This window comes from Vulpes lagopus, chromosome 1, assembly GCF_018345385.1.
Source record: "Vulpes lagopus strain Blue_001 chromosome 1, ASM1834538v1, whole genome shotgun sequence".
In the NCBI taxonomy this organism is placed as follows: Eukaryota; Metazoa; Chordata; class Mammalia; order Carnivora; family Canidae; genus Vulpes; species Vulpes lagopus.
The window spans coordinates 107,321,717-107,348,752 of NC_054824.1; the positions used below are offsets into that span (position 1 = coordinate 107,321,717).

The following is a 27,036-nucleotide window of genomic DNA, read 5'->3' on the forward strand; positions in this document are numbered from 1 at the left end:
TGTTGAATGAAGTTTGCTCTTTGCAAAATGGAGCATCACAAAACCATTTCCTAGTATTCTGTGCCCACCATTGATTTCCCCATAATTATCCTTCATCTATCTTCTGGCTTCTAAAATATTCCACTATAAACAACCTAAGACATCGTTATCTTCTCCATTAACGTGTAACAATTTCACACATAGGGAAATTATTTCCTTAGATAATAAGCTCCCTGAAAGCAGGGATCCATGTCTCCTGAAAGGTCATTGTATTCACCACTGTATCTCTCACACTGCAGTGTACCTAGCAGGTACTCCATTAATACCTCTGGTATTGCCCAAGGCAGATGGGAGTTTCTGGCCTGCATGACTAGTTTGTGGGAACAAAGGAATCCAAGTGCCTAGGCCAACAGCTTATGTTGCCTGTGTCTCAGCCTATGTGCACAGCCTGTGATCAATCTGCAAGAAGTAGCATTCCCCTGTCCTCCTACCACCAGCCCTGCCCTTAGGGGCAGCTATCTCTTTTGCCAGGTCTTCAGCGACAGTTCTATGCAGCACCTAAAACTGTTAATAACCTCAGTAGGCTCAGGAAAGACTCACAAAACATAGCCCAATCCTGTCCACAAAGGCTGTTTTTAGAAGGTAGAGGACTAGCCTGAGATTTCACAGTTGCATGTGGACCCAGATCAGAGGCAGTCACAGGACCCAGATCTACTGCCTATCCACCACTGTCCAGCCCATCTGTCATCTCTTGGAGACTCCAGAGACCTTCAAGACCCCAAATGATGATTTTCTGAATAAAAATTTATATATTAAAACTGACCCCTTCTGATTTTCTTAGGAAGCTGTGGACCAGGCTTTTATCTCTTTCTTTCAAATCTCATCGCAGGGCATCAAGTCCTCACCCTCCACTGACCCCTGTTCCCCTGCCACCCCCACCCTTACCTCCCCACATACCCAAGGAAAGCCCTGACTTGAACCTCAGGAAAAATCTCTAGGGTTCTGCACACAACCCCTCACTGCTCATGATCATCACAGTGATATGAGCATCACACCAAATTACTGATTCTACTTTTAAAACTCAGGGCCCATGTGTGACCAGCACCAACCACATACCACCCCTCATTGTGCGGGGCACACCTTGGCAACCAGACTGCTGTGTCCCGGAGGCGGGTTCCACCCAGGCTGAAAATCTCCGTGATCTGGGAAAGAATTAACATCATGGGTCATCATGGCCAATGAGGCTAAAGCAGGGTCAGGGCAGGGTGAAGTGTCCCCCAGCACTGACCACGGGTGTGCCAGCCCCTCCTGCCTCCTCCTCTGGGGCCGAGTCGGAGGCGGAATCATTCTTGTTCTCTTCCTCCTTGTCCTCCTCAGGGTCCAGTGGCTCTTGCTTCACAGGTGGCAGGCCTGGGTCTACTGCCTGGGGGAGGTGGGAAACAGGCAGGAGTCAGAAGGGCAGGGTGGGCCTAAGGAAAGAGTCTCTCATCAGCCAACCTGTCAGTGTACTGACAAATCCCACTCTGTCACACTTCAGACCAGAAAATCCATCTCTCAGCCTATAAACCTTTCCCATTCCTCAGAGAATTCCATTTTTCTGTTAGCTGGACAGCAAAGCAGGCAGTTAGTTGCCTGGGGAGGGTGGGACATCTGTCAGACAAGTGGGGTAATTTTATGGTGAGGCTGCAATCAGCACATCTACTGCTCTGCTCCAAGAACCAGCATCACAGCTCACCATCACTCGGCTCACAGACCACCCATCACTGACCCCCACCTTGCTGGGGCAGCCAGACAGCAATACAGGAGAAGTCAGGATGGCTGTGCCCGGTGTCCAGTCTTCCTGGGCATCCGCCTTCTCTTGCTTCACCTGGGGTAAGGCCACAACCCAACTCAGGCCAGGGCACTGGGCCTCCTGTGTGAAGGAGGATTGTAGCAGACTTGGTCCCAGCTTTCTGGCACAAGGCTGGGTAGGGCTAGGAAGGGCAGGATAAGACGAGATCCTCACCTGCAACAGGGCTTCTGTGGAAGTTGCAGCAGGGCCAGGCACCTGCACAGGACTGCCTGCACCTTCCCGTAAGAACACAAGGTCGGTGCCAGGTGGGGGGAGCACAAAGCCACTGTCCGTTTCCTGTTTAACTGGAGTCTGGGCACAGCCTGATCGGGCTGTGGGGGTAGTCAAGGAGGTCTTCAGTATCTGGCCCAGACGAGGCCGTCGAGTAGAACCAGGTCTCTTTCGACGAGAGTAAGATGGTGGTGGCCCTGCCCCATCCTCAGATCCTGCCCAAACGCTAGGCAGCAGCCGCTTCTGAAGAAAGACAGGATGTTATGGCCACCTGGTGCGATGACCAACTATACCACCCTGTCCTGACAAATGTGCCTGCGGGTGCTCATTAGTGCTGGCACAGAATCTGCTTACCCATGAGGCCCTCATCATCGAGCCTGCTGGTCTCCTGTTAGCAATGCCACTGACACCCAGATCCTTCATTTGCCAATCTTTGGCTGAACCTATTGCCCCGCTTACTCCTCTGAAGACACAGAACCCAACTGGACTGCCCCACTCAGCTGCCGGACCTACCCACCACTCCCAGGCACTGGAGGCCCTGGATCAACTTGGCCCACCCACCAACCTATCCTGCCCCACCCACCATGGCAAACTGTAGGCATTGGCGCCAACGACACTTCTGGCGCTTCTGGTTGTTGCCCCCAAATTTGGGCTTGTCACAGCAGAAGTCGCAGTGACCACAGTCCATCCGGCGTAGGCAGGCAGCACAGGCCCCACACTTGCGGTTCTGCCGGCGGTTCGTGAAAGGCTGCTGGGGGGACAGGCAAAAGGAGGGTGCTATTACTGACAGTGCTGTTCCTGTTGCTCCTTCACTAGCCCCATCGGAGGAAACAGGCTGTGCGTTGGTCTTAGTCACACCTCAGCATCTGCGAGTCCAACACCAGGCACTATCACTGTACTGGATAGTGCCCAGTACTGTCAGGATGGTGGCTGCTCCAACACAGTATCTGTCACGTCATCTGCTAGACCAGTGGCTATTAAGACAATGTCTCTGACCCCCATTTCCAGCAGAATTTTGCTGACCCTCTGTAGCTGCCTCCGTTGTGCCTGCTGTACTTGCTCAGCCTATGTGAAATCCATTCACTATGCTATCAGCCCCACCAGAATTGATTTATCTGACCGTTAAGTACTGTTGCTGCACCTGTCGATCCCATGTTAGTCCCTCCCCCACTGTCTGCTCACCCCATACTAGTACCCGTTACTGTGCCTTGCTGTTCCCCTATTAGGCCCATTGCAGCAGCTGCTTCTTTGGGCTTAACCAAGTGCCCTGGGAGGGTCTAGGCTTGTCCAGGTAGGGTGGGGCCACTCACTAGCTCGTCCTCGTCTACACAGTAATAGATGAACTCGGCAGGTGGCGAGGGGGCCAGGGCTCTGGGGTGCTGCAGAGGCAAATGGGGGGGTCAGGGCAAGTACTGGGTAAGGATAAGGTTGTGCCTTCCCCCTGCCCACCAGGGCCTCACCAGCTCTGGGGACTCTGGAGGCTGTGATGGGGGAACTGGAGGCAGTGGCTGGGTTCGGGGGCACCGCCGGGCAGCCATCTTGGAGTCACAGCCTCCTCTACGGCGGCTACGTTTACTCTGGGAGAAAGTAAGAACATAGTTTAGGCTTGGTGGCATCAGCAGACACAAAACCCCACCACCACCCCTAAGAGGAGTGCAGAAAGCATGCATGGGACAGGAAGGCAGAATATGGGGTGCAGCACTCACAGCAGGGGGAGCCACAGCTAGGGGAGGACGTCGTTGACATCGCTGATGGTGGCGACGGAGACGGTGGGCAAGGTGCTGGCAGACAGGGGCAGGTAGGTGGGACCAGGAAAGTGAGCATGGGGTGGGGGAAAAAAGAAGACATGAGGTGGGCAAGGTTGGGAGGAAGCAGCAGCAGCAGCAGCAGCAGCAGCAGCAACTTTAATAGCAAAATGAGTCCTGCCTCACCCCTGCCGTACCAGCACTGGCCCCTCCAGCCTAACTCACCCGTAAGCAGCGCCGCTGGACGCACCTCCACTGGCGCCTGAGACCAGGGCGGGGAGGGCGAAGGCAGACTCGACAACGGCCACAGTCCTCTCGTGTCTGACAGCCCCGGCACACTCCACACCCTCGGCTCTGTTGGTGGGTGGCAGAGGCATGATGTGTGGGGCCAGAGCCATGAGACCCAGGGGACAGGCTGAGCCTCGGGCTCACCCCACCTGCCCAACTCACCCTTTCCACAATCCGGAGGCACCGTCTCCGCTCACATTTGCAGAACAGCCCCGAGGCCACCTCATGGGGCAGCTGCAGAAGGCAGGTGGAGCAGGCCCCGCAGTCCTCGGTTACCCGGCAGGCCGCACACTCCCCGCAGCCCACACGCTGCCAGGAATGGGGGGGGGCGAGGTCACAGGCCCAGACAGAGTAGCTCTAGGCGTCCTGTCCCTTACATGTCTGTTATTAACTACCACTGCCACATCTAGTAGTCCAACGCTTGCCTCACCACTGTATCTGGCAACTGATTAGCTGCCATCAGAGGCCAACTCCAATGTCTACCTGTGCCCTATTAACTTCATCACTGAATCTACTGACACTTCACTAACCCCTACTATCTGATGACCATAAATAGCTTCCTACAAAATGACTCTGACACCCTGCGGCCTCATAGCCATTCCTTCAGATCCTCCACAAGCCCTCATCACATCCTGCTCCAACACACACTTGTGAAGAGGAGGCAGGTTGTGCTTACCTTAAACATCCTTTGCTCCCTATTGAAAGCAATTCTCTGTGCTGGAAAGGAAAGAAAAGAGGTAGACAAGGAGTATCAGATATCTAACTTCCCCAAGTGCTGCTGACACCCACCATTCAACCTCCAGCCTGACCGTGGTGTCCTAGCCTGACATCAAGCCTGCTCCACTCCTGTCTCCCAGGGCCCTGGGGGCCACTCACCTCGGCAGTCCTTGCATAACGTCTTGAGCCGCTGTCTTCGGGTACCATCTCCTGAGAAGCTGATTCCACAGTTTTCACAGCACCTGGAATGGGAAACATGGGTGTGGGGCTCTAAGTGCACCCCCAAACACAATCTTCACCCTCTTGGCTCACTTTGGGCCAACACTCACCCAGGTGCAGGGAGTGAAGCTAGAGCTGTGTCAGCAACAGCCTTGGTCTCATCTCCTGGGGCCTCCTTCCTGACTTCACCCTTCTGGGGTCCAACCTGACGTTTCTGAGTCTTGGCTGGCCGTGAAGGCTTCTTCCGCTTCCTGCCAGGGACATCTAAGGACGGGGCCTGCAGATGAGACGGAAAGAAGGAAGACATCAGTGGGTGGGTGTTGGGTGCTCAGGCACCTCTATCTGGGTACCCCACATTGTGTAGTACCTTAGGGGCTGGATAGCACAGAATGCCTTGTTTGAAGTCGAAGAGGGTGAGGTCGCACGCAGGGCCCAGGTATCGGGTCAGCTCAACTTTGCTTCGGATCCTGTCTCCTGTGGGGCTGGGGATGGGCCAGGATGGATTGGTACCCAGGTGGAGCCATGGCCACTCCACCCACACAACCCTCCCACTGGGCTGGTAAAAGGCCTGCAAGGCTGGCAAGGGATACAGGAGACAGCCTGGGATTAGCCTGTAAGCCCTGATCAGGTCTTACCTCCACTACACCTGCATAGCAGAAATGTAAAATGTGTATAAATAGCAGCACATATGCAAACATAAATAAACAATGCAAACGCCAACAGATGTTTATAAAGTATGCTAATTATATTCTACACGAACAAGAGTAACTACAGATAAAAATACCAACCTGCTAAGTTATGTATAAAAGCGTTAGTGTTACAAAAGCAAAAAAGAAACCACTGTTTAAAAGTATATACACAAATAAATGAGCATGTAAATATACAAACAAATACATGCTTGAGCAACAAATGCCAACTACATAAAAACAAAGTAGGGACAACCAGTATTGAGAGAGAATACTCCACAGGTCTCTAGCATTTTTGCATATCTTGCAAGAGAAACACTAATAGTCCTTTGTTATGAACTATCTTCTCAAGGCTGTTTGTACAGCAAACAGCCTTGGAAGATAAAAGATACGTTCTCCTTCCAGAGCAAAGGGAAGGCATCCTTACTATCCCAACATTCTAAAAGACTGATTTCCTTAAACTCAGGGTTCCTGTCCTACAGTCCAATGCATGGACAGATGCTACTTAGCCCTCTTCACATCACGCTACGGGAACTGGAGTTTGGGAAACTGACACGAAAAAATGACATTCTGGGTACTGCTGTCCTGTGAGTAATAAACCATCTTTCATCTCTGACCCAAGAGTCTCATATATCCTACCAGCATCCACAAAACTGTGACATACTTGTTATCTTGCCCTAATTAGGATAAAACCTCCAATCTTTTATGGTTTTTGATGCCTGTACTTACAAGTATAAATTTTTGACAAGTTTCTTTTTTATTTTAAGATTTTATTTATTCATGAGAAACACAGAGAGAGAGGCAGGGACACGGGCCGAGGGAGAAGCAGGCTCCCGGTGGGGAGGCCAATGCAGGACCTTGGGACCCCGAGATGATGCTCTGAGCTGAAGACCGATGCTCAACCACGAGCCACCAGGCATCCCAAATTTTGACAGTTTAATACAAGTTGTGAATATGTGAATAAACACACAATTAAGTACACACAATTATATTTACGATTTTACTATATTTCTCCAGGAAAACAGCACCTCAGATACAAAAAAAGTTCAGGAAAAGTACAAAAAACTCAGTAACTGTATCATTAGCATTTCATAAAACACTTAGACCTTATATGTAAATCTCTTATAAATATGTATATTTACATATTTATTGCCAATTCTCATTCATGAAACGTTTTATAAAGTCATGTTGAACACGTGAATTAGTGAATATAGAATCTTGGCTCCTAGTGAAACTACAGTTTAGATTCCTGAGAGCCTCAGGTGACATTTCTTTCAACTGATTTTCTGTCAACTGATTCTGTAACCTTGTCTTATGTATGGCCTTCGAATGATTTAAAGCCAGGAGCTTTGGAGTACTGTTATATAGGTACTTTTACCAAGGTACTTGTAAAATAAGCCAGTCTCATCAGTTATTGAAAACCTATTCTTCTATATGACACTTTTCCCATATGACACTTATTATTTTTAAAATTCGTCTGCAAATTCTCAATCTCCAGAACCTACCTTGTAAGCCAATTTAAAGTTTTTTCACAATCTCACCTGTTGAAATGTGTGAGCCAGTCAGCACTAGCTGAGATAAATTTAACATTTTCCTAACCAGGGGTAACACAATCGTCAACGTCATTGGCCTTAAGCCTCTCACACTGTCCACTACACTGTTACTGGTCATTGCCTTATGGATCTTCAGGTTTAGCCCACCTTTTCCTTAGCTCCATTATGTATTATACAAGTTACTTCAGCACTTTCCAGAAACTGGAAATCGGACAAATTAGAAAATTTCCCTTTCTTTTTCTAGATGTACCACATTTTTGATTCATTAACATTGTAGTCACACCTAATAGTACAATTCACACCTGAAATTTATTTAATGTGTACTTTCTCCTTGTAGCACATCACATTTTTCTCCTTAAAGTCCATCACAGACTTCTTGCACTAAGAACACTAGACAGCACTGCAGCACCTCAGCTGGGAATGCGTGTTTTAGGCAACTCAGATTTTTTGCTGTTCTGTGCAGGTCTATGAAAGAGTGTAAAGTACAGGAAATATGGGCTTTAAGGGCACAAATTTTAGGGAGTAGGCAATTTGCAAACATGGAATCTACAAATAAGAATTGACTATACATGCGTAATTTTAACCCACCCACAAAATTAACCACACCTAATTTCACCCTATTTCACCCTGCCTAAGCGGGTTCAGCCCTACCTATGACCGTCCACAACCCACCCAGTACCTCTGGTAATAGGTGTCTGAGCGTCCACAGGTGGCACCTGATTTTCGAAAGACCTCACGGCGCTTCCAGCCAGGGCCCAAGGCTGGGCAATCCAGCCAGTCCTCAGCCATGGGGGCCATGGGAAGGAGCAGCGGCCTGCAACAGGGAGAGCACGGTGGAGAAAACTGAGGCTCTAGGAGAGAACATGCTGTGCTCTAGCCACACCAACAGCTGCTATTTACTAATGCCCATCCCACGCACCGGGTCCCTACCACAGGCAACCCGTCAATACAATAGAGAAAATCCCCCGTCCCACCTCATTCTTCCGTGTCCTGCCCAGAGGCTTGTCGTTCCTCCCCTTCCCGACCTGGCAGCCCCACTTTTAACTTAACAGGCCGTATCCTCAACCCAAAGCTCCTCATTCCTTACTCCATGTCCTGATCCTCACCTCTTCCTCATCTTCAGCCTAAGAGCCCATCCCTTCTCCCCTCTGCCAACCTAGGAACCTGTCATTCGCCTCAAGAGACATGGTCTTTGACCTACTGGTGTTGACACCTCCTCTGAGGGTTCACCCTGAACCATCCATGCTCCCCATTATCAGTCTGAGAGGCCCCATCCCGCTCATCCTCAGGCCAAGGTCCCAGGACTGTCCCTCGCATTCACTCCCCTGGTTGGCCCAGGAGTGCCCAACTCCTCTCTCAGTCCTGTAGCTCTCCCATTCCTTCCCTCCTTCCCTTTCTGATGTTCTCTTGTCATGCCACTGCCTCAGTTTCCTGTGTCCTCTGCCCGAGAGCCCCAGCTTCTCCCCTCTTTATCCTCTCATTCCTTCTGTTCCTCAGCCTGAACGCTGCCTCCTCCTTTTCCCTGTAAGCGTCTTGAGCCACAAGTCTTCACCGACCTCCATCCCCAGACCTTATTCATCTCGTCTTCAGCTGCTTCTTCACTCCTCCCCGTCGGTGTCCCTTGCTCTCCCGTCCACTGACACTCTCAGAGACCCTGATTCCCCCCCTCAGTCCTCTGAAGCCACCCCCCAATCCTCCCTGTTCTTGTCCCAGGATCGTGCCATCCCCACCTCGGCGTTCAGAACCCCTATTCCTTCTCCTTCTCCATATGAGCCCCCCGTCGCTCCTCTTCGGCATCCGAGTGCCCCTGTTTTTTCCCGTCATCAACCTGAGAGCCCCTCATGTCTCCCTCTCAGCGTTCTAAACCCCCGTTTCTCACTCCTTAACCCCGAAGGCACCGAGATCGCCCCTCGGCGTTCGGATCCTTCTCCGCTCCTCTCCGTCCTCGTCCAGACTCCCGACACGTCCACCTATCGGCACTCTGAGCCCCATTCCTCCTCGTCCTCAGCCAAAACCTCCCCGTTCCTCCCCGTCAGTATTCCGACGCCGCCATTCCTCCCACTCATCGGCCTGAGGGCCCTTCATTCCTCTCCGTCAGCGTTCTGAGCCTCAATGCTTCCCTACCCGACGCCTGAGCGCTCTCCACTTCCACCCCCACAACTGTCTCACCAGCTTGGCACCGGGCCGGTAGCTTTCGCCGCTCTAGGTCCGTGGACCCATGGCGAGGGGTCCCGCCTGTGACTCCCGCCTTGCCCTGCTCTTCTTCCTCCTCCGCAGACGCTTCCTCTGAAGCGGTAGCTGTCGCTGCCGCGGCCGTTCGTTGCTCCCGGAACCGGAAACCCGCTGCCTGCCTCTGGGGCCCCGCCCCCCGAGACGACGCCTGCGCCCTAATGCCCCTCCAGCGCTTGCCCTTAGTGGGGAGGGCCCCACGCCTGCGCGCTTAGTCTCACGGCGGCGCGCGCCTCTGCCTGGGCCCTACTGCGCTTGCGCCCTGACATCCAGCCTCAGCTCGCACCGCCCCCTCTTCTCCCCTCCGCCCCCCCGGAGTCGTTCAGCCCCGGGCGCCTCGCTTCGCCAACCGGCACTTTCTCCCCACTCCGCCCACTTGGCTTGCGCCTGCGCTCTCCCAACCGAAGGGGGCGTGGGGGGGCGCTACGCTATTTGCCTGGCCGTCGTTGGAGGGAGGGGCGCCGGAGGTCTCCTCGCATCTCTCGCCCCCATCTCGCCTGTGCTGTGCAGGCACCTGAAACATCTCCCCCAGGACTCGTGTGTCCCGTCCTCTCCGCCCCGCGAGCAGTTGCAGGAGCGCGCGGGGCGGAGCGCACCGCAAGCCGACCCCAGCTCCCTCCGCGAGAACGGGCGAAGGGGGCGGTGACGCGCTGCAGGTAAACAGAAGGGCCGTGCCACCGAGAAGGGCGTGCGCGCCCTAGAGAGGCTGCGCTGTGGGCACCGCTGGGTCCCGCGACAGGGCGGAGGGGGCTCTCGGACTTCTGTTACACACGTGCCCGGAAAGGGGTTTGTGGAGCAACGAGAGACCTTGTGGCCGTCATCGGATACGTTTCTAATCTGGAGGATGTCGATGCTGACACGGGGGTGGGAAATCAGCCACATAATGAAATAGCGCCAACTGTATACCCGTTGTTTCAAGATGAAATGCTGAGGATGAACGTCATTGGGCTCTCCCTTAGTAAGTCATATTCCGCCGCCCAAGGGAGCTCCTGCAGAGCAGAGGGTGGTTGCCAACTGCATACTCGAAGCTCTATACTGCAATTCCTCCTGAATACAGGTGTGCCTCAGCCCTTTCACCCAGGGGGTTTGGGAGTGCAGATGCAGCTGGATAAAGTGGAAACCAGTAGTAATCTCTGTTGGTTCTTCAAAATTTTATTAACAAAACCAGGGAGAGGGGAGGCAACAGTGAGCAAACTCCACAGTCCCACCCAGGCACAGAGAATGGAGAGACAGAGGGACAGACAAGGACAGAAGAATATCCAGAGAACCTCTGATAAGGGCAGCTGGGTAGTCAAATGGTGGATGGGCACAGGGAGAAACTCAGGGACCATTGGAGAAACAGATGAATGGCAGAGCAGACAAACGGGGGATTCGGGGCAGCTCCCGGGCCTGGAATGCAGGGCGTGAGGACTTCTGGGCCAGTGAGGCTCAGCGGTCAGCACTGGAGCGCAGGTCGGTAGTGAGCGGGTCATGCTGGATCGTTTGGTGCAGCATTAGGGCCAGTAATCCTGCCCGGTTAGTCATGGCTGTGCGAACGTTGCGTTCCTGCTCAAACAGCTCATCCAGCTTGTACCACTGAGAGGAGAGTAGAAAAGAGCCATGAGAAGGAGCTCCGGAAGCTCCACCTGAACTCCAGCCTCATTCAGCATGGACACCTACCACGCGCACACGCTCCAGGTCCACTTCAGCACGCCGCAACTTCTCCCAGCAGTAATGGCGGTTACACTGGCGTTTGGGCAGGCGGCAGAAGTCACCCGTGAGCTCAAAGACATCACGTACAAGAGGGCACCCACATACCTCATCAGCTGGCACCTGCAAGGAAATCGGGGGTCAGGGATGAATGGGGGGGACAGGAAAGTAGGAAGGAACGAATAGAGTTCAGGGAGTACAGAGGAATGGAAAAGGAGAAACAAGATGATGAGAGGAAAAAGGATAGGAACGAGGAGTGATAAGGCAAGCAAAGTGAGAGTTACGGAAGGGGTCAAGTAGGGAAAAGGAAAGAAGGAGGAGAGGGGAGGACACAAGGGATAAAGGTGAGGCAGGAAGGAGGAAGAAAGGACAGAATGGGAGGAACTGAGAGCAAACCTTACTTTGGGGTCCCGGGAGTGCTCGGGGCACAGCACCTGGAGCCGTTTACAGTATGTCTTGCTCTGAGGGTTGTAGACATCACAGAAGAGTCGTGTAGCTCTGGAGGTTTAGAAGATAGAAGGTAGTGGGGAGAAAGGCGGGGGACCCATCTGTTCTTGCCCAGGCCCATTCTGCCCCAACATGCCACTTCTGACCCCAGCCTTAACCTCCCTGCTCTAACTCCACGTAGCGCCCACACTCACCCCTCAATGCGTGTGGGGTACATGGACCCAAAGGACGTCTGGCTCTCATACTAGAGGGATGAGCACAAATGGAGGGCACTGTGGATGTGTGCTGCATGCCCTCCCGAGATAACCCCCAGAGAACACATCTGTTCCCCCACGACCCAATGACAGTCCCCCTCAGGGTGACACCCTGACCTTGGCATAGCAGCGCTCCATGTGGCGCAAGGCAACACGTGGGTTGATAGGGTGCCCGCAGGAGACGCAGAAGATCTGCAGGTCCGTGTCATCACTGTCACCCTCATTGCTCTGTGTGGAGTGGAAGGAACAATGAAGCCAGGCAGGACCGGGTAATAGGTCCAGGGCCGCTGGGCCTGTGCTCACTCACCTCCTCATCCTCACGGACAGCCTGCTGCTTGGCACGAAGAATGATGGCCTCAAGTTCATGGAATCGGCGCTCCATCTCCTGAAGGCGGGTACGGGCACTCTGCTGCTCACGGCGAATACGTTCGAGCAGCTTCTTCCCGTGCTCCTCAGCAATGCAGGGACTCTGCTGCCACTGCTGGATGCGCTGGGGGAGGATCTCGTAGATGCGGCTGCAGGGAGGCAGGGGGTTAGGTGCAGGCAGGGAAAGTGGCAAGGAACAAGACAAGTGGGGTGATCCAAGAACGGCAGAAGAGATGGGTGACCAAACGGCTAAAGAATAAGTAAGTGACTGGATGCTAGACAAGCAGATGAGGGACAGATAGACGGGTGCACCACAGACTGAGCAGCAGGCAGGTAGCTGATGAGAAGACACACACAAGGCTCTAGCCCTCTAGCCATGCCCTGCCCTGTACTCCCTGACTCCCTTGCGCTCTCCAGGAATGACTCACTTGGCTGCCAGCTTCATGCCACAGTCATCTGAGCAATACTTGGAGCCGGGCTGGGCAGGGCGCACACAGCCAGGTCCCAGGCACTGCGGTAGTGATGCAGGATCCTTAGCGTCGGCGCGCTCTGGGTGTTTCCATTTGTCCTTGTGCTTCTGTTTCTGCCGATGCCGCTTATATCTCTCTTCCTTCTAAGGGATGAAGCGGTCAGGTCAGGTTAGGGTGGAGTTAAAGTCAGCCCCAGTTCCCTGTGTCCCGCTGCCCCCCCGCCACTTCTGGCTCTTGCCCCATCCAGCTCCTGATCTTTGCCTCTCCCTACCTTCCCTGCCCTCTGCCTTCTCACACCCATTTCACCCTCTCCATCACCTTCTTCTCGGATTTCTTCTCCCGACGCTTTACATGCTTCACTTTCACTGCTCTCTTCCGTAGGGCAGGGTCCAGGAATGGAGACTCCTCTGTGTCGCTCATCCAGGGCTGCAAGTGAGGCACAGGCTGACCCACCTGCCCGCCCATGACCACCCCACCCACTCAGTTCCCAGATCAGCCTTCCATACTCCGCCTTATCTTCCAGCTCTCCTCACCACGGAAACTCTGCTTCTGTGACCTCCACCCTTCCACCATGGAACGCTCTGGCTGCTCACCAGGCCATGGTCATCAAAGGCCCCTGCACAGAAGTCCTGGTACAGGTCAGGATCCAGTGGTAGGTCCTCATCTGAGAGTGGCTCAGGTGTAGCCGTAGCCTCAGGTGGCTCCTTGACTGCTGATGATGCCACTGCCCCCTCGTCCTCACGGATGCGCCCCAGCTTCTGTGATGGCTGTGGCTGCTGCTGGGTGGGCAGTGGCCTGCGAGGCCGTGGCAGGGACTCTGAGGGCGTCACTGGCGAGAGCTGCAGGGCAGAATCTCAGGACTGGCCCTGACCGCCCTGCCCGCATGCCCCGCCCCGCCCTGGGGGGCTGGACTCACCGAGGAAGGGAAGTACTTGTACGATTCCTGTGCCGGCAGGAGGAAGGCCCAGGTCAGCCCCAGGTGGATGGAGGGTGGCCCTGCCCTAGCCCCACCCGCAAGAGCCTAGCCCACCAACTGCCCTGTGTTGCCTCCCAGACACACCTAGTACCCCTGCTTCACATCACCAGGACATGCTCAACCCTGCTCCACCTGCCCTGACGTGCCTGACCGCTGAAAATGGGGGGGGGGGGGGTCTGCCCTGCCCACCTGGGGTCGGGGATGCCCCTGCTAGCCCCACACACCTGGTCACGCCCTGTTCACCTACACAGGCCAGGCTCCTTCCCACCTGTCTGTGTGTAGCAACGCCCCAGCTCACCCGCCCAGCCCGCCCCCTCCTGGCCTCCATGAGCCTTTCCTGGACACACTGACACCCCCAGCCCTGCCCAGCTCTACCCATGCTCACCCGGGCCCGCAGCTGGCACTGACGCAGCCGGCACTTCTGCCGGATCTTGTTGGGGCCCCCAAACTTCTTCATGTCCCGACAAAAGTCACAGTGGCCACAGTCTTCGGTGCGCCGGCAGGCCTCACACTCGCCACACATGCGGGCTGACCGTTTGATCTGCTGCTGCTGCTGCTGCTGCTGCTGCTGCTGGTGGTGGTGATGCTGAGGGGAGAGGCCCAGGACAAAAATCAGGAACGTGTATGGGGCCTGAGGCAGGCTCAGCTTACCTATCCCAGCCCCAGCAGCCACTCACCTGGCTGGGTGTGGCCACCAAGGGCTGTGGAGAGGATTTGTGGGGCGAAGCAGAGCCCCGAGCAAGCATCGCCCCAACCCCTGTCCCTGACCCCGCCCGACGCTGCAGGTCTGGATCCGGGGCAGGCCTCTTGCGCCCTCCACCCTCATCCCGAGGCTCACTGCCGTCTCGCTCATTGCTGTCCCGCTCCCGTGACTTCTTGTGCCGATAACGGATTTCCAGCTTGGGGTCTTTCTCTGTGGGGCAGACAGTGGGGCCAGGGTGGGTGGACCCTGAGGGATTCGGAGGGTTCCTCTTCATCTTCGTCCCCCCCACCTTCTCCCTGTCACTACTCCGGGGCAGGGCTACCCCGCTGGGGGACGCTCTAGTCAAGCGCCCGGTGGAGTCTCCGTTGCAGCTCACCACAAACAGTCCCTCTGCCCGGGACCCACCCTCCTTGAAGGCTTCTCCCTGGAGGCAGGTGGGTGTGCCCCCCGTCCAGGCCGCCCCCTCACCTCGGCACTCCCGACAGTACCACTCCCGGATGGCCTTGGCCATCTTCTCAGTGATCCGGATGCAGTCCCCATGGAACCACTCATTGCAGTTGTCACACCCGCTGCAGAGGATGGGGTGAGTGGTGCAGATGTGAGGGGCCGCACCCATCAGCCTCACCCAACCTCGCCGGCGTCAGCCCGCCCGCCTCTCCCCGGCTCACATCATGAAGCAGTTGATGTCTGGTTTGCGGCAGATGCAGTAGATGGGCGCGTTCTCCCCGTTCTCCGACTTGCTGTCCTCCCCAGCGTCTGGAGGCTCTGGGTCGGAGCCGTCACCCTCCTGCGGGACGGTTCCTTAGAGCAGCCCCACCACGGCTCTCCACAGACCGCCACGGTCAGCCCACGCTTCCCACCGCAGCTCCTCGTGACCATCCCGTTCCGGGGCCCACGCCGGCACCCCGACGACCTCCCGCCCCCGCCCCCTAAGCCTCCGCCCCCCGTCACTAGCGCCCGGGCAGCCCCGCCCCCTCCTCTTCCCCGCCGGCCCGACAAGGACTGCCCCGCTCACTACCGGCCGCCGGGCAGGCTCAGCTCAGACGCCTTGTCACGCCGCCCCACAGTCCCCCGAGCGGGCCCCCGACGAGCTACCGAAAGGCGTCCCCACTAACTTCCATACGGAGCCGCACAGTGGCCCGTCACAAAACTCCCAGGTGGCTCACACATCGGAAAAAATTCGGAACATCGGACCCCCAACATTCCACCCACAGCCCCCTCTGAGGCTCCCCACAGGCCCCCACCGGAGCGCCCACAGACGCCCCTGACGGTTCACCACAGACCCCCCGAGTCTGCCCACGGACCCACCGCCACCGACCCAGCGACCCCTACCGCCGACCCCTCCCCGGCCCCGTACTTACCATCTCTCCGCTCTCGGCGCACCCCTCTGCGACCCCCGCCAGCGACCCGCGAACCCGCACAGACCTCTCGGCGGCGTCCGCGGCCGTTGTAAAGGCGCCCACAACTACTTCCGCTTTGGTCGCGCCTCCCGGGCACCGTACTCTTATTGCGCAGGACTAATGCGTCGGCTCCGTACCAAACAAGTCGCTCCGCCGCCTAGAGCCGCCACGGTTTCTCAGGCGCCACCATCTTGACGACCAAGACCGTACGGCAGTCAAGGCCGTAAACTAGTAGGAAACATGGCCGCACCTATGTGGCCGCTTTCGCAAGGGCACCGCCACCTTGTCGGCCGACTCCGTACGGTGACCGCTCGTACGGACTCAACGTTACAGGAAACATGGCGGTGCCTGTGCGCGGCTTCCACGCAGATGCCGTCATCTTGGAAACTGATTCCGTAAGATGGCCGAGTCCGTACGTTCACGGGCAATGCATGGCAGCGTCCTACCCGCGGTTTCCAGGAGGGCGCCGCCATTTTGGCATCGACTCCGTATGGCGGCTTGCCCTGCAGAGAAGTTCAAAGGAAAACTGGCTGCTCCCGAAACACCACGTGCATCGAGTTACACTCCGTCTTCCATTCACTCACGTTTCCCTCCCACGTGTGTTAATGGGGCGCCAGCGGACTGTGCCCACGTTCCCCGGTTCTGTGTCTGACGTCATCCTCACCACCCTTTCGCGCCCCGGGTCCTCGTCGAAGGTCCTCAGCCCAGCCCGGCGCCCTGCAGTCTCGGCCCTTGCGGGAGCGCGGTCACCCTCCGAACGGAAGGATGCAGGTGAAGGGACCGACCCGACCCTGGTGACAAGGGGCCGAGCCAGAGCAGATCTTGAAACCCGAGACAACCGGCTACACCGCGTCTTCCCCTGACCCCGCCACCGCCGGGATGTGGATTCGCCGGGTTCCCTGTGACGTCCACTCTGGCTCTCTTCTATCAGACATACTCCATTCTCTCCTATAAAGTTAGTTTTTACAATTTTTTAATTAGACTACGTACATTAAAAAAAAAAAAATTGGACAGGTCGGAGCTCTGGACACGTCTTTAAGGCAATGCTGTAACTCAGGCAACCAGAGCGGTCGGATGGGTTTTAACAGCTCAGTGCCCCCGCCGCCCCCAAATCCCACCAGATGCGCGAGCCCTGGTCACAGGGAATGTCCACATTCGGGGTCACGACTCTATTCAGGTTGAGGAGGGGGGCCTGGGGAAAAGGAAACTTGTCACCAGGTGCTGACAGTTGTTCTGGATTTCTTGGCTCTGGACATCATAGTAACGTACTTGCTCCTGATGATTCTCCTGAGGGCGGTGTCAGGTCTGATTTTTGTTTTTGTTTTTTCCTTTCCTAAACATTTTTGCTCGTGGCCCCTCCACACCATCACAGACAACCGAAGTCACAGGAGCTGCATCATGGACTGTGTGACCTTCTCTCCTTAAAACGCGTCTTCTTCTTCTTTTTTTTTTTTTTTAAGAATTATTTATTTATTTATGATAGACAGAGTGAGAGAGACAGAGAGGCAGAGTGTGTCACAGGCAGAGGAAGAAGCAGGCTCCATGCGGGGAGCCCGACGTGGGACTCGATCCCGGGACTCCAGGATCGCGCCCTGGGCCGAAGGCAAGTGCTAAACCGCTGAGCCACCCAGGGATCCCCTAAAACCCGTCTTTAATCCACAAAGTGGACCTTCACATCCAGACTTGCCTCCTTTTTCTAATTAATACTGAATTAATCTTAATTTGATTGTAACTTATTTTAATTAACATAATTCTTCGAATTTAGTTCATTTAATGTATTAAATTAACTTTAGTTAGTATAAATGAATATGCATGTGTTGGTAAGATACTCAGATAAATTTATTTTAATATCAATAAATTTCATATAATTTAGTTTTAATTTAATTACAATTTGATGTATGAAAGCAAATTTAAGAGAATATAGTTCAAGTTTAACTTAAATTTAATTACTCATTTAATTTAACATCACTGACTTGATTTACTAAATATAATTTGTCTTTTTTTTTTCTAAATTTAATTTGATTTAAAATATTAATTCAGGGGGATCCCTGGGTGGCGCAGCGGTTTGGCGCCTGCCTTTGGCCCAGGGCGCGATCCTGGAGACCCGGGATCGAGTCCCACGTCGGGCTCTCGGTGCATGGAGCCTGCTTCTCCCTCCGCCTGTGTCTCTGCCTCTCTCTCTCTCTGTGACTATCATAAATAAATAAATAAAAAATTTTAAAAAAAAAAATATTAATTCAGGGGGATCCCTGGGTGGCTCAGTGGTTTAACGCCTGCCTTTGGCCCAGGGCGCAATCCTGGAGTCCTGGGATCGAGTCCCACGTCGGGCTCCCGGTGTGGAGCCTGCTTCTCCCTCTTCCTGTGTCTCTGCCTCTCTCTCTCTCTATGTCTATCATAAATAAATAACTAAATAAATATTTTTTAAAAATAAAAATAAAAAATAAAAAAAATATTAATTCAATTCATTCAATTCAATTTATTCAGTTCAGTATTGTGTATCATTTAATTTCAATTTAATATTGTTTACTTTGTTATACTTTAATATGATTTTATTAATTCCATTTGAATTAACATATTTAAATATTAATTTAAATTCACCTAATTCATTACTTTTTTTTTAAGATTTATTTATTTAGGGCAGCCCGGATGGCCCAGCAGTTTGGCACTGCCTTCAGCCTGGGGTATGATCCTGGAGACCAAGGATCGAGTCCCATGTCAGGCTCCCTGCATGGAGCCTGCTTCTCCCTCTGCCTGTGTCTCTGCCTCTCTCTCTCTCTCTCTCTCTGTCTGTCTTGAATAAATAATAAAATCTTTTAAAAAAAAGATGTATTTATGTATTTATTCATGAGAGACACAGAGAGAGGAAGAGATATAGGCAGAGGGAGAAGCAGGCTCCTCACAGGGAGCCGAATGTGGGACTCAATCCTGGAACTCCAGGATAATGCCCTGAGCAGAAGGCAGGACACTCAACCACTGAGGCACCCAGACACCTCAATTCATTACTTTCTTTTTTTTTTTTTTTTTAATTTTTTTTATTATTTATTTATGATAGTCATAGAGAGAGAGAGAGAGGCAGAGACATAGGCAGAGGGAGAAGCAGGCTCCACGCACTGGGAACCCGACATGGGATTCGATCCTGGGTCTCCAGGATCACGCCCTGGGCCAAAGGTAGGCGCCAAACCGCTGCGCCACCCAGGGATCCCAATTCATTACTTTCTAATGTTATGTAACTAAATTGAATTAAGTATATATTCAATTACTGTAATTTTAAAATATGATTTATTAAATATTGTTTATTCAATTAAGAAAAAACAGTAAGAAGACACAAATTACCTCATGAATGCAAATGCAAAAAGAGCCATCAGTATGGATCTTATAGATACTAAAAATGGATTATTCACACATTTATGCCAACCTAATGCAATATTTTTTTAAAGATTTTATTTATTTATTCATAGACACAGAGAGAGAGGCAGAGACACAGGCAGAGGGAGAAGCAGGCTCCATGCAGGGAGCCCAATGTGGGACTCGATCCCAGGTCTCCAGGATCACACCCCAGGCTGCAGGCGGCGCCAAACTGCTGCGCCACCGGGGCTGCCCAATATATTTGACTACTTAGATAAAATGGACGAATTCGTTGAAAAAGACAACTTACCGAAAAGTAACACATGAAGAAATAGAGATTTTGAGTAGCCAAGCAGTGATAAAATTACTTGAATTTCTAATTAAAAGCTTTCCCACAAAGAAGACTCCAAGCCCAAATAGCTTCACTGGTAAATTCAAATATTAAGGAAGAAAAAGATGAGTCCTGTACAAAGTGTTTGAAGTAATATAGATGAGGAAGAAATACTTTCCAGTTCATTTTCATAATCATTTACCTGATACTAAACTAGACAAAGATATTACAAGAAAAGAAAATGACAGGCCAACATATCCCCTGAGCACAAATGCTACAAATTATGAGGAATGGTCCCAAAAGACTGCTTTTCCTATTTATTTATTTATTTATTTATTTATTTATTTATTTATTTATTTATTTATAAGTAACCTCTACTCCCAACATGGGCCTTAAACTCATCACCTTGAGACCAAGAGTCACCTGCTCTACCAAGTGAGCCAGCCAGGTGCCCCCTGCTTTTCCCTTTGGTATCACTGTAGAATTTAAGGTTCCTCAAGACCATGCTTACTTCTGACACTAATTGCAGGTTTGGGGGTCCCCAACTAATTGGCTAGAAGAACTCACAACTCCCTGAAAGTTGTACTCACAGTTATCACAGGGGAGAATTAAAATCTGTTATAGGACAGAGTCTGGAAAGGTTCCAAATACAGAGCTGCTAGTTATCCTGTCCCTCAGGAATCATAGAGCTAGTTGCTTTTAGGGACAATATGTGACAACAGGCATGGAGAATTGTCAACGAGGGAAGCTCACTTGAGACTTGGTGTCCAGAGTCTTTACTGGAGTTCCATTACCTCAGTACTGTTGACTGCCCATATGTCTGATCAAGAGGTAGCGCTGATAGAATATGACTCTAAGTCATCACCTCAAGTCACATTGTTGGACTATCCAGTGACTAAAGACCCCCAGGCAAAGACAATTCTGTCAGGAATGACATTAAAGGGCTTAGAGATTACCTCTTAGAAGTCAAGGCGAGCAAGAGCCAGACCTCTCTGGGCAACATTAAATTGTTTACTACACAGATGCAAAGTCAGTAACAAAATATAAGCAAATTGCATCTAGCAATTTGTAAAAATGATAACACCATGAAGAAGTCTATTTATGCCAGGAATGATCCTCAAACTACAAGATTGGTTTGGTGTTTGAAATATTGCAGGGATTAGTTACACGTTGGCACTCGGTTTACCTCATACATCTCCATACAGGCCAAGTAGGCAAAACTTAATGCAGTCTGAGTCTTGGTAAAATGCCCTGGATTTCCACCTTTCCAAATCAAGGAAGAGAAGCAGCCTTATGAGCAATAGCCAAAAGGCTATGTCTCGTCCATCTCCCTAGCTGTGGTTGAGCCTGAGACTTACCACCCTACACCTCCTTTGGAAGTGGCCACTGGTAATAGAAGCACTTGACTGAAGTTTAGAGCTGATTATTTATTTATTTATTTATTTATTTATTTATTTATTTATTTATGATAGTCACAGAGAGAGAGAGAGGCAGAGACACAGGCGGAGGGAGAAGCAGGCTCCATGCACCGGGAGCCTGATGTGTGATTCGATCCCGGGTCTCCAGGATCGTGCCCTGGGCCAAAGGCAGGCGCCAAACCGCTGCGCCACCCAGGGATCCCTAGAGCTGATTATTCAGCAGAAAAGTGATCACCCCAGATGGCTTCTCTAATTTAGTGTTATTTTTATGGAACTAGGAATGCAGGAAACTAATACCATGATGATCTTGCTAAACCTAACAAACTGGCTGTATTTGAGCTTGTTGTCCCCTAACCAGCGGAGTCTGTGGAAGTTCCTATGGAACTAGGAATGCAGGAAACTAATACCATGATGATCTTGCTAAACCTAACAAACTGGCTGTATTTGAGCTTGTTGTCCCCTAACCAGCGGAGTCTGTGGAAGCATGGCAAGCTGTAGCGGTGACACATATCATCTGTTAGCTACCACATTACCGCTTAGGGACTGCTTGCCCATATGACAGTTTGAGGCAGGAAACATTAAAACTCCCTGGGATCCAGTAGCAAGTGCTCTTGCCTAAGTGGCAGGTGATGGGGGAGTGAGGGTCCCACATTGTCCAACCTTTTAGTGAATGATAAGTCCAAGCCTCGGTGTCCATGACCTAAAGCATTATCACACTCTGCCCACAGGACTGACTGATAAGCCACTTCCCGAGTTTAGGGACCTATTTGCTAGGTTTTGGGGGTTTATGTGCTCATGCTGCAGAATCACTCTGGAAGTCAAGAAAAAGGTGTCCTTTCTTTCCCAGACAGAATGTGCCATGCTGGGCAGGTCTTGCTGGGGGCAGTTGACCTGGCCCTGGGGCCGTCCTGTTGTGCACGAAAGGTAGAAGTTCCTCTAGTACCTCCCGTGAAACCTCACTGTCAGCTACAGATCAAAAGCATGTGTGATAGCTGTGCTGTGTGGGAAGAAGCCGTTTCATAGCCCCATCCAATACCCCCCTGCATGGACCTGTTTTTTGTTCGTTTGTATTTACTGATTCTTGCACTGCTTGGTCTACCACTTTCAGAGTATAACAGAGTTCTGAGACCAAAAGGTTAAAGACTCCAATCTTAAATATACTAGCTACAGTTGACCTTTGAACAACGTGGGGGTTAGGGGCACCAAGCCCTGTCCAGTTGCAAATTGATGTAACTCTTGACTGTCCCAAAACCTAACTACTGATAACCTACTGTTGACTAGAAGCCTTGCCAACAACACAGCCTATTAACACATGTTGTATATGTATCATACATTGTATTCCTACAAAGCTGGAGAAGAGAAAATGTTATTAAGGAAATCCTAAGGAGATAAAAATGTTTTCAGTACTGTACTATATTTATCAAAAAAAATTGCATATAAGTTTAAAAATGTGTTGTTCAAGTGTCAGCTGTAAAGTTTAGAGAAATTACCTAGATTTGTGCTAAAGTGTCTCCAGTTTTACCAACTATTGCTTTTACCCCATTGGTGCAACTATTAATACAGTGAGGAAGGAGGGGAAAAGCCTTAATATTGTGAAAAGATTTGATCTTGCACCACCTGAAATCACCTCATGAATTCCCAGAGGTCCATAGACAACACTTTGAGAACCAATTTTCTATACCATAAAGATTAGTATTAATCAAATACTATTGAGTGTTGTTGATTGACTGACATGGATTACTCTCATTGCACTAACTAAACTGGAACCTCTTTGAAGTCAGAGACACAGGCTTTTTACTTTTTTAGTAGGCTGTGCACTATCAACCTGGTGCCTCATAGTTAAATATCAGTTAGTTGATACATAATCATGCTTATTAAGATCTTAAAAATAATCAGCAGTTACCTGTCTTTCGGTAAATGACTCAAGAAGAGAACATGGAAAGTTGCTAGATAACAAAAAAAGTTTTGAAGTGGAAGAGACATTGTTTGAAATACACCAGTTGGTGGGGTGGGAGATAAAAGAAATACACCAGTGAAATCCTGACCGAAGAGGCAGAGTAACTTTCCGAAGTCTTTCTTTTTTCTTTTTTTAGACTTTATTTATTTATTTAAGAAAGAGAGAAAGAGAGAGAGAGAAAGAGAGAGAGAGAAAGAGAGAGCAAGCACACGGAGGGAGAAGCAGACTCCCCACTAAGTTGGGAGCCCGATGTGGGACTCGATACCAGGACCCTGAGATCATGACCTGAGCTGAAGGCAGATGCTCAACAAACTGAGCCACCCAGGCCCCACTCCAAGGTCTTTCTAATGTAGATATTTATTACAGCAAAACATTGTAATTTAGTAAAGTCCTAAAACTTGTAAGGAAAAGAAAGTATGACTTGTGGTATTTTTCCTTTACCTTCCTTCTAATACTAACACCCTGCAGAAAAACTAGAAAATCTAGAAATACGTGTAACAAAACCCACCAAGAATCCTACCATTGAAGAGAAGTGTCGTTAACTTGCTAACATAGTTACATATGTACACATAGGAATGTAAACATTAAAAAAACAGATTTGGGGTTATATGGGTATTTCTAAGCCAATGTTTTAATCTTTTGATATAACATTTTTTGAGGAATACTTTCCCATATGTGTAATTATTTTTTAAAATAATTCTTAATTTCAAAATGTTTTTTAAATCCCTGAAAGTTAGGATTGTTATCCCCACTTAACAGTGAAAGCAATTGAGACTTAGGGAGCACAAGTCTCTTGCCAAGCCACACAGCCAGTGATGACAAATCTGATATTATTAGTAACAATTTTCATGCTTTGAGTACTGCTCACTGGGCTGGAATCAGGGCATGGACTGAGGGAACCCAGGCATGGGAGCAGCTAAATGAAAAGGTGAGGGGGTAGCCACAGAATGAAGCAGGTTCTGAAAGCTGAGGATCACAGTGGACCTACATCAGGAAATGGATCAGTAGTCCAGGTAACCGGACTCCAGGGATCAGGAGCTTAGTCAGGAAACAAACAACATGGAACGAAGAGCAGCCGTCTCTGGATGTCAGCACGCTTCATGGTCTGTTGGTGTCAGGATCACCAAGAAAGACACGACTAACAGACGCACTGGTTAAAATTATGCTTTTCTCACATGGAGAAGGGACAGATGAGATCAGCTTCACTGGCAGGCACTGGTTTCCCACAACCAGTGGGGATTTTATCACATTGGGTGTGAATATCTTCATTTCCCATTCAGTGAGCCCTCCTTTGTTGTGCATCATACAGCACCTGGCTCACTCCACTACTATATCCCACCAGAAATAGGAGCTTTAACCTGCTGCGCAAGATGGGTGTTTGTACACCATCACCCTGCTAAGGATAAACATGCAGGTTTATTAAGTGTATACCTAGGAATAGGATCACTGGGTCATACAGTAATTCTACGCTTGACTATTTGAAGAAATTGCTGGACTGTTTTCCAAAGTAGCTTCGCCATTTTCTATTCCCACCAGCAGGTTCTAATTTCTCCAACTCCTCAGTAACATTTGTTATCTGTCTTTTCGATTATAGCCATGCTAGTAGGTGTGAAGTGGTGTCACATTGTGGATTTGATTTGCATTCCCTAATGGCTAATGATGTTGAGGATATTTTCATGTGCTTACTGGCCATTTTTATATTTTCTTTGGAGAAATATCTAATCAGATCCTTTGCCTATTTTTCATTGTGTTGTTACCATATTTATGAATATTCTAGATATATTCCTTGTTAGATATGGGATTTGCAAACATTTTCTTCCATTCTGTCAATTGTCTCTCCACTTTCTTCATGGTGTTTTTTGAAGAACAGAAGTTTTTAATTTTCAACCAACAAAACTAAAGGACAACCTACTGAAAAGGAGAAGATATTTATAAATGGTATATTCTATAAAGGGTTCATATATTCTATAAAGGGTTCATATCCAAAATATATAAAGTTGTACAACTGAACACCAAAATAACAAATAATCCAATTTTTAAAAGGGCAGAAGGCATGAACAGACATTTCTCCAAATAAGACATACATGTGGCCAACAGACACATGAAAAGATGCTCAACATCACTCATCATCAGAAAAATACAATAAAAACCACAATAGGATGGATAGCACCTCACACCTGTCAGAATGGCTAAAATCTGGGATTCCTGGGTGACTCAGTGGTTGGTTGAGCATATGCCTTCGGCTCAGGACATGAACCTGGAGTCCCGGAATCTAGTCCCACATCGGGCTCCCTGCATGGAGCCTGCTTCTCCCTCTGCCTGTGTCTCTGACTCTCTCTCTCTCTGCGTCTCTCATGAATAAATAAATAAAATCTTTAAAAAAAAATAAAATAAAATAAAAAAGAGAGAAAACAAAGGAACAAAGGAAAAGAAAAAAGAGACAAACTATAAACCAAACTCTTAATTGCAGAGAACAGATGCTCACCAGAGGGAAAGTGGGTGGAGGGATGGGAAAGGAACAAATAGTCTTTAATATTGATGATGTCCAGTTTATATACTTTAATAGTCTTTAATAGTCTTTAATATTGATGATATCCAGTTTATATACTTTAATAGTCTTTAATATTGATGATGTCCAGTTTATATACTTTAATAGTCTTTAATAGTCTTTAATATTGATGATGTCCAGTTTATATACTTTTCTTTTGTCACTTGTGTTTTTGGTATCATATCTAAGAAACTATTGCCTGATCCAAGGTTACAGAGATTCACACCTTATTGTCTTCAAAAAGTTTTATAGTTTAAGCTCTTACATTTAGGTTTTAGTGGTGAGTCCTGAGTTAAGAGATCTATTTTGAGTCTTCTATATGGTGTGAAGTAGGAGTCCAACTTCATTCTTATGCATGTGGGTATACAGTTGTCCCAGCACTATTTGTGGACTGTTCTTTCCTCAATGAATAGTTATGGCATCCTTGTCAAAAATCAATTGACAATAAATATGAGGAGTCATTTCTAGACTCTCAATTCTGTTATCTATCTATCTATCTATCTATCTATATCTTATGCCAGAACCATGTATATCTATATGTCTTGATTACTGTGGCTCCATAGTAAGTTTTAAATTCAGGAAGTGTCTCTTAAAATATTGTTTTAGCTGTTCTGAGTTTCTTATATTTTCCTAAAATTTTATGATCGGCTTGTCTAATTTTTCAAAGAAGTTGGCTGGGATTTTGATCTGGGTTGTTTGAATCCATGGATCCTTTGGGGGTTATACTGCTGTGGGAGCAATATTAAGCCTTCCAGTGCACCAATGTGAGCTGCCACCTTCTCCTCTTAACACTAGCCCTGACTGCAGGTCCAGTTGGGCTAGGCCGGCCTGGGGACTGGGGGCACCTGGGGTCTTCTACAAGTCATTTACACCGTTTCTTCCCTTCTTCCTACCGTCTCCAGGTCCCCTCCGCTCCAACCCCTCAGTTGCCACCGTTACCACCACGATCAAGCAAGGGGTGTGAGGCCTTTCAACCTCATCCTGCCCTACAAAACCAGACAGTTGTCTTTAGGTTTTCAAAGCCTCTAAAACCGGCAGCTGCCTGGTGTAGGGAGGGTCCCACAAATCATGGTAACCAGTAAGATCTGCTTTAATGTGTGGCATTTGGGTTGCCCAGGGCAACCCACTCCCTAAGGAGGGTGGCTGGGGTGTGCTTGCTCCTGCCAACGGGGGCCACACCCCACACTGGCTATCTCTTCTTTGCTCTGAGAAGCTGAGTCCCTGCGATTGGCTCCTCCATCAGGCGGGCCTCACTGAGTGGTATATGCTTCTGCCTGGAAGGCAAACTAATTCTAGGACATCTTTCCTTTGGAGAGGCTGAAGGTCTAAATACAACTCCGATTTACACAGCGAACTGTATCTTAGGATAGGTATGAAGGTGTGGTTAGCTCCCATCTGGTTCCCACAATTCAGGCTTTTTTAGCAGCTTGGGAAGAGTTTTGTTATCTAGCTACTTACGATACTGGCTGAAAAGGGGGGTGAACCAGCAAGACTGCCCTATGGGGGCAGGCAGAGGGAGTGGAGGTGACAGTGGTGGCCTCCATGCATACACACTGCTCCCTCTACTACCCTGCCCTTGGCTGATTCCCTCTACCTCCAGCTTCCACGTGGCGTCATCAGGAGGGGGCCCAGCCTGAGTCCCTAGCTAGGCACT

General features: G+C 50.1%; 2 protein-coding genes across 42 annotated transcripts in view; both read right to left on the reverse strand.

Moving 5' to 3' along the window:
• The window catches only part of MBD1 (methyl-CpG binding domain protein 1), a 52,069-nt gene extending 42,473 nt beyond the window's left edge, over positions 1–9,596 (reverse strand). For 7 of the 40 annotated variants that reach the window (XR_005987912.1, XR_005987910.1, XR_005987909.1 and 4 more), the window contains exons 1-16: positions 9,419–9,589; positions 7,929–8,063; positions 5,378–5,492; positions 5,121–5,287; positions 4,951–5,033; positions 4,751–4,791; positions 4,237–4,383; positions 4,012–4,140; positions 3,748–3,822; positions 3,502–3,618; positions 3,352–3,420; positions 2,625–2,792; positions 1,985–2,284; positions 1,754–1,891; positions 1,268–1,402; positions 1,120–1,181 (exon numbers count right to left, since the gene is read on the reverse strand). Coding sequence is in view for 26 of the 40 variants with exons in the window: in XM_041755985.1 (XP_041611919.1) it covers positions 1,120–1,181; positions 1,268–1,402; positions 1,754–1,891; positions 1,985–2,284; positions 2,625–2,792; positions 3,352–3,420; positions 3,502–3,618; positions 3,748–3,822; positions 4,012–4,140; positions 4,237–4,383; positions 4,751–4,791; positions 4,951–5,033; positions 5,121–5,287; positions 5,378–5,492; positions 7,929–8,047 (1,865 nt within the window). In the remaining 14 variants the exon portion in view is untranslated. Of the gene's footprint in view, positions 1–1,119; positions 1,182–1,267; positions 1,403–1,753; positions 1,892–1,984; positions 2,285–2,624; positions 2,793–3,351; positions 3,421–3,501; positions 3,619–3,747; positions 3,823–4,011; positions 4,141–4,236; positions 4,384–4,750; positions 4,792–4,950; positions 5,034–5,120; positions 5,288–5,377; positions 5,493–7,928; positions 8,064–9,418 lie in introns of all 40 variants that reach the window. The other 33 variants (XR_005987914.1, XR_005987911.1, XM_041756043.1 and 30 more) reach the window with 23 other exon arrangements.
• A 1,016-nt stretch (positions 9,597–10,612) lies between these two features.
• Positions 10,613–16,003, reverse strand: CXXC1 (CXXC finger protein 1). 2 transcript variants are annotated; one of them, XM_041723789.1, is made up of 15 exons: positions 15,745–16,003; positions 15,052–15,170; positions 14,852–14,952; positions 14,358–14,593; positions 14,066–14,266; positions 13,621–13,647; positions 13,298–13,543; positions 13,023–13,130; positions 12,663–12,847; positions 12,176–12,383; positions 11,986–12,096; positions 11,809–11,858; positions 11,569–11,665; positions 11,138–11,290; positions 10,613–11,053 (listed from the first exon to the last, which is right to left on the reverse strand). In XM_041723789.1, exons 1-15 carry the CDS (start codon positions 15,745–15,747, stop codon positions 10,907–10,909), a joined length of 1,992 nt encoding a protein of 663 aa, XP_041579723.1. In that variant the 5' UTR covers positions 15,748–16,003; the 3' UTR covers positions 10,613–10,906. The 2 variants fall into 2 exon arrangements, with proteins under 2 accessions (XP_041579723.1, XP_041579731.1); XM_041723797.1 differs by lacking the exon at positions 13,621–13,647.
• Positions 16,004–27,036: the final 11,033 nt, after the last annotated feature.